Raw genomic sequence first — 19487 nt, forward strand, 5'->3', positions numbered from 1 at the left:
GTTTAAAAAAAGACGGCTGTTAGAGACAGCCTAGCAACTCTGGATGCCGACCGAGGACCAATCACAGCTGTCCTCGGCCGGCGATCGCTGTGATTGGTCCATCAGTGCAGATGGACCAATCACAGCTTAATTTGACAGCGTTACAGTTCTGGAAATAAGGCTGTCCAAGACAGCCTAGTAACAGGGGATGCCGGCCGAGGACCAACCACAGCTGTCCTCGGCCGGCGATCGCTGTGACTGGTCCAACAGTGCTGATGGACCAATCACAGTTTATTATGACAGTTGGAGAGGGGAGTTTAGTGTAGTCTCAGTCTCTGGTTGCTTCACTTTTCTCAGGGAAGCGATCAGAGAAGGAGCTATTGCTAGATAGATTATAAATTAGTAATTAACCATATAAATTAACCCCTGGATCACCCAGCAGCAAATCTCCCGTGCCCTATACAGGTGTCCCGTGCCCTATACAGCTGTCCCGTGCCCTATACAGCTGTCCCGTGACTTATACAGCTGTCCCGTGACTTATACAGCTGTCCCGTGACTTATACAGCTGTCCCGTGACTTATACAGCTGTCCTGTGACTTATACAGCTGTCCTGTGACCTATATAGGTGTCCATCACCAGCCATCTGTACCACAGTACCCTTGGTGCCCTATAATAAGACTGGTAGCCTCGTGCGCCGCATCCAGCCTCCCTGTGCCGCATCCAGCCCCCCTGTGCCGCATCCAGCCCCCCTGTGCGGCGTTCAGGCTCCTGTGCACCAAGACGTCTGTTACTGCCCAGCGTTTAAAATAAAAAAATTAATCCCGTCTGCCTCGCCACCCTCCTGTGCTTGATTGGCACCAATCGGCCTCATCAGCACTCTGCCACCAGTATCGCCTGCAAATCACTGCCCGTCTGTAATTATCCTGTGATACCTGCAAATCACTGCCCAGTGACGTGTGTGAAAAGTGAGGTGTAAAATAAATTCACCCTTTCATTGTCTCATCGCCATCGTCCTGTATTCTGCGCCTAATTGGGACATACCAAACTCCATCCACCTGCGTTTGACACCTGTTACCCGGGAGTTTTTGTAGATAGATTTTAAAAAAATACCTTGGTTTTAGGGAATTAGATATTCTATAAAATAAAAAAACACCAAAAAAACCTAAAAAAATAAAATACAAAAAAAGTTTTACGTTACTTTCAACGCCAGTGACACTTTGTTACTAAGCTTACAGAAAAAAAAAATGACTAAGCGTCTGTATGCTGCCAAAGAGGCATGTGCCATGCTCTTTGAGGACTCTGATTCTGGTAGTGGGGAAGAAGTGGCATTTTTAGTGTCCTCTTCGTCTAGTGACTCATCTACTGATGAACCGCCACGTAGGCGTCCAAGGGCAGGCGTCAGTAGTGCACAATCGCAGCCCAGTAAAGCTGACTCCACATGGATCCCCGCAGATAATTTTGTGCCCCAGGTGCCTGAATTCACTGCGACTCCAGGCATCAATGTAGATACCGCAGGCTTCAGTGAAATTAACTATTTCCAACTGTTCTTCACTGATGACCTTGTAAATTTGATTGTGGCACAAACGAACATATATGGCCAGCAATTTATTTCCCGCAATCAAAATAGTTTTTATGGCAGGCCCCAAAAATGGACCCCCACAAACCCCACTGAAATCCGCAAGTTCTGGGAACTTCTATTGAGTATGGGCATTACCAAAAAACCCACGATACGTTCCTATTGGAACAGAGACATCCTTTATCATTCCCCTCTTTATTTTCTTGCCATGCCGAGGACCCGTTTTGAAATTTTATTAAAATTCATTCACTACAACAATAATGATGAGTGCCCACCCCAAAACGACCCCAATTATGATAGACTGTATACAATTAGGCCAGTAGTTGACCACTACAACTTAAAATTCAGTCAGGTCTATACGCCCCATAAATGCCTAGCAGTGGACGAATCCCTAGTCCACTTTAAAGGCAGATTACACTTCCGCCAGTACCTGCCCAATAAAAGGGCTAGGTATGGCGTGAAGCTGTATAAGGCATGCGAAAGTGTGTCTGGGTATAGACTGCGCTTTCGTGTATATGAAGGGCAGGATTCGAAGATCGAGCCACCAGACTGTCCCCCTGTCTTGGGAATAAGTGGGAGGATAGTATGGGATTTGCTCCACCCCATACTATTCCAAGGATACCACTTGTATGTGGACAATTTTTACAATAGCGTCCCGCTCCTGAAGTGCCTTTCTGCCAGGGGCACACTAGCATGTGGCACAATTCGGCGAAATCAAAAGGGTCTCCCCAAGTCCTTAATAGAGCATACACTGCACCGTGGGGAAAGCAGGGCTGGTTGCTCCGAAAATGTGATGCTTGTCAAATATAAAGACAAGCGTGATGTCTTTGTTTTGACCACACTGCATTTCTGATCGATCCACCCCAGTTCCAGTCAGAGGAGGCACAGAGCAGACCACCAAGCCTGTGTGCATACAGGACTATAACCAATTCATTGGAGGTGAATCGGAGATCTTTCGGACCAGGTACTGCAGCCCTACAATGCCCTAAGAAAATCTAAGGTGTGGTATAAAAAATTGGCAGTATACCTCACCCAAGTGGCACTGTATAACGCCTTTGTTCTCTACAGAACATCCAGCAATACGGAGACTTTCCTGGGGTTCCAAGAAAAAATTATTAAAAAACATGAATTTTGGAGACCAGGAAGCAGAGGGCAGCAGTGAAGGTAGCAGCACTTCTGGGATCTCCAGAATAATACATGGCCAGCATTTCCTGGGAGTTCTCCCCCCCCCCCCCCCGCCCCACAGAAAAAAAACAAAACCCCAGAAAAGGTGTCGAGTTTGCTCAAGCAGAGGGATTAGGAAAGACATCACTCACTACTGTATGACCTGTCCCTCTAAACCAGGCCTCTGCATCGGAGAATGCTTCCGTTTTTATCACACCTCTGTTGATATTTGTTAAATCTAATTTTTACTACTCCAATGACATCACATCCATTCCATTTATTTGTTAAATACCTCCTGGGCATTTATTTTCCAAATTAAATTAATATCTCAATAATACCACACCCGCCTCCCCCACCCCCCAAAAAAATACAAATTCCTATTATACCCCTAGATGAATACTGTGCTTTGAAGGGTGCAATTTTATTACATGAGTCATTTCTTGAATTAACTTTATGTTCTGGAGCCTCTGCAAACATAAGGTGTTGCTTAAAAATTCATCCACGTAAAAAGTAGGCCCTAGAAACCTACTGGAACTGTGTAAAAATCATATATGGAGTATTATTCAGCACAAGATCCAAAAACAAAATGGTAGGCCTTCCCTTTTGAGCCCTACAGTATGCCCAGGCAGCAGTTAATGGCCACATATGGGGTATTGGCCTTATCCGGAGAAATTGCACAACAAATTTTGGGGTGCTTTTTTTTTTTTATTACCATTGTATAAAATAAATATTTGAGGATAAAGCAGGATAAGCTTTATTGGAGAAAATTCAATTCTGCATTTTCACGGCCCAGTGTTTATAACTTCTAAGAAGCACCTTTCGAGTCAAAATGTTCACTACACCCCTAAATAAATTCCTTAAGGAGTGTAGTTTACAAAATGGGGTCACTTCCTGGCAGTTTCCACTGTACTTGTACCTCAGTAGCTCTGCAAGCGCGACATGGCACCCGAAAACCATTCCAGACAAATCTGAGCTTCAAATAGCGCTACTTCTCTTCTGAACCCTGTCGTGGGTCTAAACAGCAATTTAATACCACACATGGGGTATTCCCGTAATCGGGAGAAGTTGCTTTATAAATTTTAGGTTTCTTTTTCTCCTTAATTCCAAGTAAAAATTAAACATTTCTACGTTTTCTCAGGAAAAAAGTCGATTTTCATATTCACGGCCGAATTCCACGATATTCTGCAAAAAACATGTGAGGTCAAAATGCCAACTATACCCCTAGATAAATTCCTTGAGGGGTGTAGCTTCTAAAATGGGGTCACTTTGGGGTGTTTCCACGGTTTTGGTCCCTCCAGGACGTTGCAAACGCGACATGTCACCGAAAACCAATCCAGCAAAATCTTGACTCCAAAATCCAAATGGCGCTGTTCCTCTTCTGAGCCCTGCCGTGGGTCCAAACAGCAGTTTATTACCACATATGAGGTATTCCCGTAATCGGGAGAAGTTGCTTTACAAACTTTGGGGTTCTTTTTCTTTTTTATTCCTAGTAAAAATTAAACATTTCTACGTTTTCTCAGAAAATTTCATATTCATGGACGAATTCTGCAAAAAAACCTGTGGGGTCAAAATGCTAACTATACCACTAGGAAAATTCCTTGAGGGGTGTAGTTTCCAAAATGGGGTCACTTTTGGGGTGTTTCCACTGTTTTGTTGCAAATATGACATGGCACAGAAAATCATTCCAGCAAAATTTGTGCTCCAAAATCCAAATGCCGCTGTTTCCCTTCTGAGCCCTGTCGTGGCTCCAAACAGCAGTTTATTACCACACATGGAGTATTGCCGTAATCGGGAGAAAGTGCTTTATAAAGCCTGGGGTTCTTTTTCTCCTTTATTCCTTGGAAAAATTCTATGTTTTTTCAGAAAAAAGGTGGATTTTCAATTTTACAGACTTTTTCCAATAAATTTAGCAAAAAACCTGTGGGGTTAAAATGCTAACTACACCCCTCGATAAATTCCCTGAGGGGTGTAGTTTCCAAAATGGGCTCTTTTGGGGGCTTTCCACTGTTTTGGCACCACAAGACCTCCTCAAACCGGACATGGTGCCTAAAATATATTCTAAAAAATGGAGGCCCCAAAATCCTCTAGTGGATTTTGGGGCCTCCTTTTTTTAGAATATATTTCAGGCACCATGTCAGGTTTGAAGAGGTCTTGTGGTGCCAAAACAGTGGAAATCCCCCAAAAGTGAGACGGTTTTGGAAACTGCACCCCTCAAGGAATTTATCTAGGGGTATAGTTAGCATCTTGACCACACAGGTCTTTTGCTATATTTATTGGAGTTTGTCTGTGAAAGTGAAAATCTACTTTTTTTCTGAAAAAATATAAAAAAAAATAATTATATTTGCAAGGAATAAAGATTAAAAAGCACCCCAAAACTTGTAAAGCTACTTCTCCCAATTACGCCAATACCCCATATGTGGTACTAAACTGCTGTTTGGACCCACGGCAGAGCTCAGAAGTGAAGGAGCGCCATTTGGAATTTGAAGCGCAGATTTTGCTGGATTGGTTTTCAGTGCCATGTCGCGTTTGCAACGCCCTGGAGTAAGCAAAACAGTGGAATCCCCCCAAAACTGACCCCATTTTGAAGACTACACCCTTGAAGGAGTTTTTCTAGGGGTATAGTTAGCATTTTGACCCCACAGTTTTTTTGCTGAATTTAGTGGAATTAGGCCGTGAAAATTAAAATCTACTTATTTCTGAAAAAACATAGAAATGTTTAATTTTTACAATGAATAAAGGAGAAAAATCACCCCAAAATTTGTAAAGCAATTTGTCCTGATTACAGCAATACACCATATGTGGTAATAAACTGCTGTTTGGACCCACGGCAGGACTCAGAAGGGAAGGAACAATATTTGGCTTTTGGAGCTCAAATATAGCTGGAATGGTTTTCGGGTGTCATGTCGCATTTGCAAAGCCCCTGAGGTACCAAAACAGTGGAAACCTCCCAAAAGTCCCTTTAGGGGACTGGAACGAGCGATCATTAGGTCGCTGGTACAATACACTGCAATACTAATGTATTGCAGTATAATGTCATTTTACAGGCTCCTGTAACAGCGCGATCGCTGTTCCTGTCCATTAGTCCCGGGTGTCAGCTACACCTGCAGAATATGCAACGGGCGCAGCGCGTGAGCCCGCTGCATATATAACCCCTCGCACCACGACATGCTATTAAGTCGTGGTGCACGAAGGCGTTAATGCGCAGCGGATGGTGCAAATTGAAAATTAAAATTTTCCACTGATATGCCATTTTAATGCACAATATATTGTGAAGACAAATACCTCATACAATGTTGAGCGGGTTCTCCCGGATATAAAATATCATATGTGGCCTTAAAGGGAAAGTGTCGCTAGAAATTTTTATTTTTTTAGTTAAACAATTAGTGTATAGGTGATTAAACATTGTTCTAATTATTTTTTTTTTTTTTTCACGAGTCAGGAAATATTATAAATTAGATTCTAATTTATAATATTTCCCAGCGCTGGTCACTAGATGGAGCAATTCCCAAAATTGCAGCATTGCATGTGGTAAAGCAACCACATTGCTTTATGCTGAAAAATTTGAGAAAACTCACTCAGCTCTAGTGAGCTCTCAGAATGCCCCCTCCTTTATCCTGGCTAGTGCCGGGAGAAACGAGGGGATTGAACGGTCAAACCTCCTACACTGTGTGTCGCCATTTTTTGAGCTAACAGTGTAGTAGGTTAACATACAGTAGTAAACACACGCTAAAACTCGAACATACATAGAAATAACTTACCTGCTCCTGCCGCCGCCGCTCCCTCCGGTCTGTCCGCTCCGTCCGCTCCAAGTGCACAAGTTCGGAAGCCGCAACCGGAAGTAGTAATCTTACTGTCCGGCCGCGACTTCCGGTCCACAGGAAAATGGCGCCGGACGTCGCACAGTTCAACTTGGACCGTGTGGGAGCGGTGCATGCGCCGTTCCCACACAGACGGCGTACAGCATAGTGGATGGAACGGGCCCCGTTCGCATTCACTATGGGACTGTATGTGCCGTATTCCATGTCTGTATGTGTCGTTAATCGACACATACAGAAATGGGAAAAAAAATGGCAGCCCCCATAGGGAAGAAAAAGTGAAAAAATAAAAAAAAAGTAAAACACAAACACACAAATAAATAAAAAAATGTTTAATAACACACTAAAGTCAAATTGATCTAAAACATTTTTTTCCCGTGACACTGGTCCTTTAAGCTGGTGCTTGGGAACGCTGTGGGGTTCAGAAGGGAGGGAAAGCCATTTGGCTTTTGGAGCGCAGATTTTGCTTGGTAACTGTTCTGTTTGGGGTTTTGCTGGTATTTCAATTTATAATATGGGGGTATGTGTAAACTGGGCAGAGTACATCCAGGCATAATAAGAGGGTATAATAATGGGGTAAATAAATAATAATTCGCAGATATGTGGCCGGTGTCGCACTGATAAATGGCGCCCGATCTTATCCGCTTTTGGAACACTCTGCACATTTTGCATCGCCATATTCTGAGAGCCAGAACTTTTTTATTTTTTCTCCAACGGAGCTGTGTGAAGACTTATTTGTTGTGGGAGAATTTGTACTTTTCATTGGTACCATTTTGGGGTACGTGATTTTTTTTTATCACTTATTAGATTTTTTTGGCAAGCAAAGTGACAAAGAAACAAATTCTGACAAAGTTTTATGTATTTTTTTTTTTTACAGTGTTCACCGTGCGCTATAAATGACATTTAACCTTATTCTGCGGGTCAGTACGATTACGGCGATATCATGTATATAGGTTTTTTATGTTTTGTGGCGATTGCGCAATAAAATCACTTTTCGATAAAATTATTTATTTTTTGTGTGACCATATTCCGAGCGCCATAATTTTTTTATTTTTCAGTCAAAAAAGCAGTGTAAGGGCTTTTTTTTTTTGTGGGACGGGTTGTAGTTTTTATTGGTACTATTTTGGGGTACATGCGACTTTTTGATCACTTTTTATTCTATATTTTGGGAAGGTTGATGACCAAAAAATAGTGATTCTGACATTGTTTTTTAATTATTTTTTTTGCGGGAAAAATAATATTATAGTTTTATAGTTTGGGTCGTTACGAACGCGGTGATACCAAATATGTGTACTTTTTTTAACATTTTCATTTTTTTCCTATAATAAAAGACTTATAGGAAAAAAAGCATTTTTTGTTTTTGTAACTATTATAACTTGTTTTTACACTTTTATAAAATATTTTTATTACTTCATTTTTTACTTTTTACTTGAAGACTTGCAGCACTAATGGCTGCTATGATACATTACACTACCTAGGTAGTGTAACGTATTATCAACTGTCGTGCATGGCAGACCCGGGGGCTGATATTTGGCCCCCGGTTCTGCCTTATAACCGACTGCAGCACCTGCAATCGGTCCCCGGGAAAGTTTGTTGTAGCAACAAATTTTCCAGTTTGTTATAGCAACAAACTTTCCAGTTCGTTGCTATAACACACTTTCCCTGCGATCACATGACCGGGACCTGAACTAATCAGGTCCCGATCATATCTCCGAGACCAGAGGCAGGTGATAACAGCGCGATCCGGGTGTCAGCACTACTCTGAGACACCCGGATCGCGCTTTTAACACCCACCGTGAATTCACTTTGGCGCTGCACAGAGCCCAGCAAGCGCCGACGTGAATATACAGTGGGCGGTCGGGAAGCGGTTAAGGGGCTATATAAACCTTTTGAAAGGCATTTCTCTTTTTTAATAAACAGGTCACTTGATAATTAGTCTTTATTAAAAATTTGTTTTACATTTTGAGATCTAGCTGCTCTGTATTCTCTGTCCAAATCCTGCTCCCGTCAGGTCCATGGGACTGGCAGGTTCAGTAAAGGCGGGTCCATTTGGTAACCACTGGATCCCGCATGTCAGACACGCAGGTTCCGCTTTAACTGAACCACTCTGATCCACGGGACTAACGGATTCAGTGAAAAGCGCTAGACACAGCTGCTCTGTATAAAGAATACAGAGCAGCTGTATCTCAAGGAAAAAAATTTTTAATCATTTTAGTTGCACAAAACACTGACCTTTTTATTAAAAAGCATATATGTCTTTCAAAAGGTTTACATAGACTAACTGGTTGCCGAAACAGGACGAGAATGCTCGTCCTGATCGGCGAGTACTTGGCGCATTCGGATGAGCATTCTCGTCGTCCTGTGTGACAGCGGTTTGTGCACGCGATCGAGATACACAGCCAAGGGCCCCGCTCTGACAGCGGAGAGAAACATCTTCTCTCTGCCGTTAACCCTTTTAATGCCGCGATTAAAGCTGATCGTGGCGTTTAAAGAGAGGGGACTGCACTTTGATCGCGTCACAGAAGATAACCGACGCGATCAAAGCCCACAACCTGTATGGCCAGACAGCCCAGGGTCCATTGAAGGACCCCAGGGCTGTCTGAACATATTTCCTGTTAGGGCATACTGAGGTATGCCCTAACAACTGCCTATGTACGATCAGTAACAGGCTAATGTACTGGCATATAGATCTATGCCAGTACATTACAGTTACAAAATCAAAATGATAAATCCCTTTATGGGATTAAAAAAAGAAAGTTAAATGAATGTAAAAAAAATTAATGATAAATAAATAAAAAGTTAAAAAAATACACACATTTTTTTAATAATAAATTAACTTTTTCAAATATAAGTCCCAAAACATGAAATAATAGACAACCTGTACAACAAATATATAATATTATTTATGATGATCGGTGTATGGTGTAAAAAAAATATTAAAACTGCTGCGGAACTAATTTTTTTCTGAATTTTCGCCAAATAAAAATGTATAGAAATTAAACGATAATGTATTTGTATCAAAAAATGGTACCTTCGCTTAAATTTGCTTCCATTAACATTAATGGCTTGAATAACCCATAAACGCTCTACTATGTGGAAAGAAGCCCTTAAACTCTCCTGTGACGTCCGCTGTGTTTAAGAGACGCATTTATTAAAGAAGGATGCCGCCCGACAAACATCCTGCATTCCCCAACATTTTTCAATCTCATCACTCAGCCAAAACTAGGGGTGTGTTGCTGGCTGTGAAAAATACGGTCGCTTTCCAAATGTCTGAATTATTGACTGACCCTAATGGTCGATATATTATTTAGATTATATTTATTATATTATATACACCTTTTTTACAATAAACATTAAAATAAGTCTCAATACATAAAATATACATATTCAGTATTGGCGCGGCCGTAATAACCTTCACAACAATTTTTTTGCATCATTTATGATGTGTACGCTGTAAAAAAATAAAATAAACACTGCCTTCTTTCACTTATTAATGTGAGGCGCTAGGTGCGATGAATTTAACCTCAATGTTCTTCACATTTAGGCCCTGTTCACACAGAGCTTTTTGACGAGTTTTTTGGGGCAGAAACCGCGCCAAAAAAACTCTTCAAAAACCGCCCGAAAATGCCTCCCATTGATTTCAATGGGAGGCAGACGAGTTTTTTTTACCACGAGTAAAAAAAACTCGTCGTGGTAAAAAGAAGCAACATGACCCATCTTGAGGCGGTTTCCACCTCCAAAACCTCATTTCAATGAGTCAGAAAGAGGAAAAAAAAACCTCCACGAGTGTTTTGACGAGTTTTTGTCAAACCACTGTGCAAAAACCTACTGGAGCAGCTTTTGCAGGAGGAATTTTCCTCCTGCAAAAAACGCAGTGTGAACACAGCCTAATAGTAATTAACCCCATCATGTACCTCACACATTAACCCATTATGACTGAGAAACATGATGGGATTAATTACTATTAATGTGAGGCACATTCAAAATTCATCATCACACCTCACGCCTCACATCAGAAAACGGAAGAACTTTTTTTTTATTACTGTTGGAAAAGTATCGAAATTGGTATCGAAATCGCAATACTAAACTAAGTATCGGTATCGGAGTCCAAATTCTGGTATCGTGACATCCCTAATGTGAACGCACCGTTACAGAGCATTGCCTAAATTGTATACAATTGCACCCACTTCTGAGCGGAGACATTTCATTTATATAGCGATCAAGAATTTACCTAAAGCCAAAAACCCTTTAAAAAAGGGGTTGTCTCAATAAGCCAACCCCTTTCTAAATTCCCTATTACGGTACATGGATATGAGAGCAGTGGGCCCCAACTAGTGGCCAAAGGAGCACTTAGTTATGGCCATGTGCACTGGTTACAATATGACAACCACACTGACAACACTGCAGAAATATCCAAACCCCTGAACCGTGTAATTTTAAAAAGGCATAACACCAGTGTGTTCATTTTCACACTAAACAATAACCAAAATGTTGACAAATGAATTATTTCCTATTTTTTCACGTTTACTATGTCTCGCCTAAATTATAAAAAAATTTTTTATTGAATGTTGCTCCCGGCCACAACTCAAAGCTGCACGTGGCTGACAAGGTACAAAAGATTAGAGACTTTCTTCATAGAAAAAAGTATTCTGTACGAAAAGCTGCACTATTAGGCAAAGCCGCTAAAAAGGATGCTCTCGTACTGGCAGAATTGGCCAAACCTTGTGTTAATTTGAATGACGAGAATGCAATCCTACAAGTATGACCATCCACTAGTTTCCCTGGTGATCCAAGTCATTCATCCGCAGCTATATAGTTTGTTTTTTTTTTGCTATGAATAACCTCTAAGGGCTCATTCAGACGAACGTGATTAACGTCTGTGTGCTGCGCATGGAAATCACGCTCAGCACACGGACCCATTGCTTTCAATGGGCCATTCACAAATGCAGAAGTTTTTACGCAGCGAGAGTCCATTGCGATAATCTCACTGCATGTCCTGCACTGCACTTTCATGTGCCCATTGAAGTCAATGGATGCGTGAAAACCCCGCACCACACACGGATGCACATCCGGGTGAGGTGCGTGATTTGCGCATCAATTCAATTGAAAACAATAAAAAAAAGATGTGCTTTGCGTTTGCGGGGGTGTGAATAACGCATGCCACTCACAAAGAACACTGATGCAAATCGCAACACACACGGAACAGATTCACGCTCGTGAATGTGATACGCTCGTGTGAATGTAGCCTATGGCCTTATTCACACGAGCGTATTTCACGTCCGTGTTACACACGTTAAAACAACGGACGCCACACTGACCCTATGCTATTCAATCGGTCCATTCAGGTATTGTGTTTTTCATGCAGCGTGTGTCCGCTGCGTGAAACCCACTGCATGTCCTATTCTTGTGCGTTTTTTGCACATCACGCACCCATTGAAGTCAATGGGTGCGTGAAAATCACGGACAGCACACGTCCACACATCCGGGTGGTTCACACAATAGTGTTAAAAAATGAGAAAAAGAAAAACACCACCCTCAGTTTTACGGATGACATAAGTGTGTAAAAAACACAGACTGGCCCCGTACACAGATGTCACACGGAATGGCAACGCAGGAAAAACCCTGCCTTTTTTATGAGCGCAAAACGGACACGTTCGTGTGAATAAGGCCTAAGGCAGAGTCTATATGGGAATTTTTTTTTGTCGATTTTCGGTGCGTAAAATCCGCGTCAGATTACAGTGCCAGCCATGTGGAAGAGATTTAAACATATCACATCTGCATGATGCAGAACATTTTTCCACACACATTTTTAAATCCGCAGCATACGAAATTCTGTTCAGGATGCTCAATGCGGATTTCATCTTGTCCAATGCATAAGGGTGAAATCCACAGTGAATCTGCAGCAAAATCTGCACATAAAAAGTGCAGATTTTGCTGCAGCTTTGTTGCGGAAACAAATCAACAACGTGTGGGTACCCCAATAGGGAATTTCAACCAACAACACCTAGAAAAATATATTGCAGCTACTGACTTCCTGACAGCAACATTGCTCATAGCTCGTCCATGCAGTAGGTATTAATTTCTCTCATATAAATGTGTAAGATGTGAATTTAAATGTTCAGGAATCAGAATTAGTTACCTTTGACTTCACAGCTTTTTTTCTCTTCTCAAATGTGGGAACTTCTTTTCTTTGCGCCTAAAATATGCCACGTAAAATAAGCTTAGCTCATAAAATAAATGAATACATGCAATATGCTATTATAAATATAAGTTCAAAACTACTATCTTACCAAGCTGTAGACATCTATGTAGACTTCAAAGTCATTAGAGATATCTTCACTAAAACAAAAAAATGATTTAAATAAAAATCAATAACACTCTTTGAATTTACACAATAGACAAAACTTGACACATGCAAGGGCATTCTGAAGATGACATACAGTTCTGAAATATGGGAAGGGTCATTAAGTCTTTAGCATAACTCTTCCTACATAAATTCATGTGCAAAAAAGTTTATATACTTACAGAGTAAATATAGTTGGGAAGGCCAACGCATCTCCTTTCATTGAACTAGAAATACTTGCAAGAGGAGTAGCCACCATGTTTTCTGCACCTGATCTGACAATTATGAAGAAGTAGTAGTTTGCAGACTCTGTGAAAGGCATAATTGACAACTTCATTTTCATAACTTGACAATGCTGTATGAGGGCTTGTTTTTTTAACAACCTTTCATATGCTATATGTTGTACTGAGAAGCATTAAAACATTTTGTGGGGGGGGGGGTGAAAAAAGATCAATTCCTCAAAAAAAATACTTCAGATTTTGTCTTTACGTGTTTAACAAAAATTGTGTTTTTATTTTGGAAAGTAGACAAAAACACTTTATAGAATTTGGTATCGACAAAAATTTTACCGACCGACAGAATAAACGTCACGTGCCGTCATATTCGGAGACCCATAACGTTTACATTTTTTCGTCAACGGAGTGGTAATATACAGCTGACACCCCCTCCATTCTGCTCCCTGTCCGCTACGATTAGGAGTCATTAACCCCTTCCCGCACCTTGGCGTAAATGCACGTCCAGGTGAGCAGTAACTTCGCGCACCTGGGCGTGCAGTTACGTCCGCGCTTTAATAGTTAACCGCCGCGCGGCGCTACACCGCAGCGGCGGTTAACTGTGCAGGGTGTCAGCCCTGCTCTCCCCGTTGCCGATCAGCGGCCTGTCGCCGCTGAAATCAGCAATTAACCCCTTCGATGCGGTGGTCGATTGCGATCACCACATTGATGAGGTTTACAGCGGAACGGCAGCCCCCCACATGTATTTGCGGGGGCTGGCGATCCTTATCATGGCAACCAGAGGCCAGACAATGACCTCCGGGTTGCCATGTAAGGAAGCCTCGGAGGAGCAGCCTCCGGCGGGTCCTCCTCTGCTTCCTGTCAGTGTGACGGTCACGTCACAATGACAGTTAGAACACATTACACTACGTGTGTAGTGTAATGTGTTCTAGCAGCGATCAGAGCTGCAAGTCTAAGTGTCCCCTAGTGGGACAAGTGAAAAAAGTAAAAAAAAGATAAAAATGTTTTTAAAAAGTGTAAAAATAAAAGTTAGAAGTGACAAACAAAGAATGCTTTTTTTCCTATAATAAGTCTATTATAGGGAAAAAATGAACACGTTAAAAAAAGTACACATATTTGGTATCACCGCGTAACGACCCCATCTATAAACCGGTAGTATTATTTTTCCGGTGAACACCACGAAAAAAAATAAAACGAAAAACAGTGCCCGAATCACAATCTTTTGGTTACCAACCCTCCCAAAATATACAATAAAAAGTGATCAAAAAGTCGCATGTACGCCAAAATGGTACCAATACAAACTATAACCCGTCCCGCAAAAAACAAGCCCTTACACAGCTTTTTTGACTGAAAAATAAAAACGTTATGGCTCTCAGAATATGGTGACACCAAAAATTTTTTATTTTATAAATAAGTGATTTTATTGCGCAAACGCTGCAAACATAAAAAAATTATATACATATGGTATCGCCGTAATCATATCAACCCGCAGAATAAAGTAAAATGGTCATTTATAGCCTAGGGTGAAAGCCATAAAAAACATTGTCAGAATTTATGGTTTTTGGTCACCTTGCTTGCCAAAAAACTGAATAAAACGTGATCAAAAAAATTTCTGGTACCCCAAAATGGTACCAATGAAAACTACAGTTTGTCCCTCAAACAGCCCCGGTGGAGAAAAAATAAAAAAAGTTCTGGCTCTCAGAATATGGCGATGCAAAATGTGCAGAGTGTCCAAAAGCAGATAAGATCGGGCGTCATTTATCAGTGCGACACCGGCCACATATCTGCGGATTATTTATTTACTGCATTATTATACCCTGATGTACCACGCACAGATAACATATGCCCCCACATTATAAACTGAAATACCAGTAAAACCCCAAACAGAACTACCAAGCTACATCTGCGCCCCAAAAGCCAAATGGCGCTCCCTCCCTTCTGAGCCCTGCAGCGTGCCTAAACACCAGTTTACGTCCACAGATATGGCATCGCCATACCCGGGAGAACCGGGTTAATATTTTATGAGGTATTTGTCTTCAGTGGCACAAACTGGGCATAACATTTAGTGCACTAAAATGGCATATCAGTGGAAAATTTTAATTTTCACTCTGCACCATCCGCTGCACATTAACCCCTTCGTGCACCACGACATAGCATGTCTTACTGTGGGGGGTGATGTATGGAGCGTCTCACGTGAAAAATAAAGAATTTAAAATGGCAAAATCGCTGTTTTTTGGTCACCTTCGCTCTACCTAAAAATGTAATAAAGTGCTCAAAAAGTTGTATGTACAAAAAAAGGTACCAATAAAAACGACCGTTTTTCCCTCAATAAATAAGCCCTCATACCGCTCTATTGACTGAAAAATAAAAAAAAAGTTATGGCTCTTGGAACGCGGGGAGGAAAAACTGAAAAACTAAAAAAGGAAAAGAAAAAAATGGATCAGTCCAGCAAGGGTTAATTACTTTCTAATGAAAAAACATTTATGACCACATGTGGGGCATTGCTGCACTCTGGAGAAATTGCTTTACAAATGTTGGGCAGCATTTTCCCCCTTTATCCTTTGTGAAATTGAAAAAATGCAACATTTTAGTGGAAGAAATGTTGATATTCATTTTCACGGCCTAATTGGCATATTTCCGTAATCGGGAGAAATTGATTTACAAATGTTGGGGTGCTTTTTTGCCTGTCATTATTGCCTGTCAGTGTAAAGCAGGCAATCTATTAGGCCATGCCTCCAGCATGGCCTAACAGGCATTTGCTGAAGACAGCCCTTGGGGTCTTTGTTAGGCCCCCGGCTGCCATGGAAACCAGACAGCGACCGGCGGGGGCGCCGATGGAGTGATAGGGGGAGCTCCCTCCCTCTGTCAAACAAATTAGATGTGGCTGTCGCTATTGACAGCGGCATTTAATGGATTAAACTGCCGGAAACGGAGCGCGCTTAGATTCTGGCAGTTTCAGCAGGAGCCAGGCTGTGTATAATAGCCGTGCTCCTGCCGCTTGTGTACACTGTCAGTACACGCGCGATCACAGGACGGATATATCCGTCCTCCTGCGCGAACTAGCAGCTGCAGAGGACGCGCCTTATTCTCCATCTCTCTGCCAACTCCATTCTAGACCCCTTACAATCTGATTTCTGCACTCTACACTCCACAGAAACTTAGTAAAATCTCAACTGATCCCTTAGCGGATAAATCGGACGGTAAATACTCTCCCCTGATTCTTCTGGATCTCTCTGAAGCCTTTGACACTGTAGACCACAAACTCCGACTTAACATGCTCCACCCTATTGGCCTCAAGGATGCTGCTCTCTCTTGGTTTTTCTCCCATCTCTCTGACCGCTCATTCAGTGTGTCATTTGCTGGTTCTACTACTTCTCCTCTTCCCCTTGCAATCGGGGTTCCTCAGGGATAAGTCCTAGGTCCACTCCTCTTTTCTCTCTACACAGCCCATATTGGACAAACCATCAGCAGATTTGGCTTCCAGTACCATCTCTACGCTGATGACACCCAATTATATACATCTCACCGTGACATCACCGCGTCTCTAATACAAAACACCAGTGATTGTCTGTCCGCTGTCTCTAACATCATGTCCTCTCTATCTGGAACTGAATCTTTCTAAAACGGAGCTCCTTGTGTTCCCACCATCTACTAACCTCCCTAAACCTGATGTCTCCATCGCAGTATGTGGCACTATCATAACGCCTAAGCAGCACGCCCGCTGTCTCTGTTATTTTTGACTCCGATCTATCCTTTACTCCTCACATTCAATCACTTTCATGCTACTGTCATTTTCACCTCAAAAACCTCTCCAGAATCCGCCGTTTTCTTACTGAGGAAACAGCCAAAACTCTTATTGTTGCTCTGATTCACTCTCATCTTGACTACTGTAACTCATTACTAGTCAGTCTTCCCCCTCACTAAACTCTTCCCTCTCCAATCTATCCTCAATTCAGCAGCCAGACTCCTCTTTCTGACCAACCGCTACACCAACGCATCTACCCTGTGCCAGTCACTGCACTGGTTGCCCATCCCCTTCAGAATTAAATTCAAAATGACTCACCCACAAAGCTCTCCACAGTGCTGCACCTCCTCCCTCATCTCGGTCTACCACCCTACTCGGGCTCTACGTTCTGCCAATGACCTTAGATTAAAATCCTCCATAATCCGAACCTCCCACTCCCGTTTCCAAGATTTTTCTCGTGCTGCACCAGTCCTCTGGAATGTGCTACCCCGGACAATCAGTTTAATTCCCAATGTCCACAGGTTTAAACGTGCCCTGAAAACACATCTTTTTAGACAGGCCTATAACATTCCCTAATCTGACACTTTCCCATGGCCCCCCTTTTAGATTAGTCATCAGAATAAGATTCCCTCAGACTCCTTCTCTTCATGTCAGTCATACACTGATACTGGCTGGTGACCGGCTCATGCAGCTTTATGTTACCACCCCATGTGTATAAAAAAAATAAAAAATAAAATGGCTAGACCATTGTACAGAACAAAGACTGTTACACTTTGTGTCTCCCTTATTTCCTCATAGATTGTAAGCTCTTGCGAGCAGGGTCCTCACTCCTGTGTTTGAATTGTAAATCGGTTTTGTCACTATGTATGTCTGACATAGTTTGTTTCATGTTTCCCCTAAAGTGCTGCGTAATATGTTGGCGCTATATAAATATTATAATTTATATTGACAAGAGAAATGGTAATACCCAGCTGTCGATTTATTCATACATTTCCAAGAGGAATAACAGAGGTTTGGCACAGTTCTTTGAAAAGATGATATAGAATTGTGATTTCATTAGAATACAAGCAATTACTAAAACAGACATGTCAGGAGAGCCAACAGGTTGACTTTAGAGGGTTATTCCCATCTTGGACGTTTATGGAAAATACAAAGGATATGCTAAGTATGTCTGACAGATGCAGATCCCACACCTAACTCTAGAACTGGGACCCCTGACCGCTGTCACCTTCTGCCACCACAAACGGATGGGGGGATGGATTTTCCAGAAACAGCCGAGCGTGTTTTGCTACGCTGTTTCCAGAACTCCTATAGTAGTAATGAAGCAAATTGAAGTTGCAGAAACAGCAAGCTACACTGTTTATGTAACTCTGGAGGTACGGAAAGAGCAAACGGCAAGAGAAGGTAAGACAGGGGGTCAGGGGACCCCATGGGATATGCCATAAATGTCTGAAATGCGAATACCTATTTAAAAGGAATGTTAATATGTTTTTATTTCCTGTTCTGTATATGATTATGGGGTAGCCATCTTGCTCGAGATGCTGTTAACAGCATTTAGAGATATACTTTACAGAAGCCACGTGAACAATAGGAACCTGTGAACAGAAAGAGACCCATTGACTTCTAGGGATGAGTTTCTAGGCACTCTGACCTGTACAGAGTTCATTATGCAGGAAGGGATAGGAGGGGAGCTGTGTCCATCACCAATTATCAATGGTGGATCCTGTGTTATCTATATAGAGGTGTTACTTGGTTATTGTATTCCTGCCTGTGATCATAATGAGATGACTGCTTAAAAGTGATCTCTGCAGAACAGGAAGTGTCAGTCTATTGTGAGGCTCAGTGGCCAGATTGATAACTGCAAGATTTTAGGAATACATTTTAATATAAATAATGAAATCACATTCAGAAAAAACCCAACAAAAATTCTTTAAAAATGTTTAAATAGCTAATTTTCTGATGACACATTCCCTTTCAAATATCCATACATATTAGATCAATAATGTCGGCATATCCCATTAAATTTGACAGTGACTGATACAAGGAAATGGAATCGTTTCAAACTCTAAGATTTACACAGTAAATAGGTTATGCTGCTTTTTCCCATTCAACACCTTTCAATACTAGTGATTAAGGAATTTCCCCCCAATATCAACATTTATAACCTTTCCCCAGGTTATATACAAATATGTAAAGCATATTACATATTATATACAAATATGTGATACTTCCCTACGCTCCCTACCATCTACAACATACCAAGTCTTTCCTGGACCATTATGCCCATCTGAAGCAGTACAAAAAAACGGAAGGTATTCCTGCACTGAGGTAGACAACCATGGGAACCTCCTCTTTCATTTTAATAGCAGTGGTCAAGCAGAAAATAAACCTAAATAGATATGCAATTTCTAAATAATAAAAATTAAGTGTTTAATTACTGCACCCTGAGGAACATATCAGAAAAGAAGCTGCCCAGCATCAAGATAGTTGGTGGCATCAAGAAATGAAACAGTCTTGTCAAGGCCAAATGAAATTAGGTGGCTGCCATTTTATTTAAAAAAAAATGGGGGGGGGGGGGGGGTGGGGGTGTGGCCAGCTATGGGAGAGTGAGGACGTGCTTTCATCAGCTCCT

General features: G+C 41.7%; 1 protein-coding gene across 2 annotated transcripts in view; it reads right to left on the bottom strand.

Moving 5' to 3' along the window:
• Positions 1-19487, bottom strand: part of ANLN (anillin, actin binding protein) — a 214696-nt gene that overhangs the window by 63576 nt on the left and 131633 nt on the right. For both annotated transcript variants that reach the window (XM_075827026.1, XM_075827024.1), the window contains exons 14-16: positions 13060-13186; positions 12825-12873; positions 12674-12730 (exon numbers count right to left, since the gene is read on the bottom strand). In XM_075827026.1, coding sequence (XP_075683141.1) covers positions 12674-12730; positions 12825-12873; positions 13060-13186 — 233 coding nt within the window. The remainder of the gene's footprint in view (positions 1-12673; positions 12731-12824; positions 12874-13059; positions 13187-19487) is intronic.

Source organism: Rhinoderma darwinii, chromosome 5 (genome assembly GCF_050947455.1).
Source record: "Rhinoderma darwinii isolate aRhiDar2 chromosome 5, aRhiDar2.hap1, whole genome shotgun sequence".
NCBI classification, from domain to species: domain Eukaryota; kingdom Metazoa; phylum Chordata; class Amphibia; order Anura; family Rhinodermatidae; genus Rhinoderma; species Rhinoderma darwinii.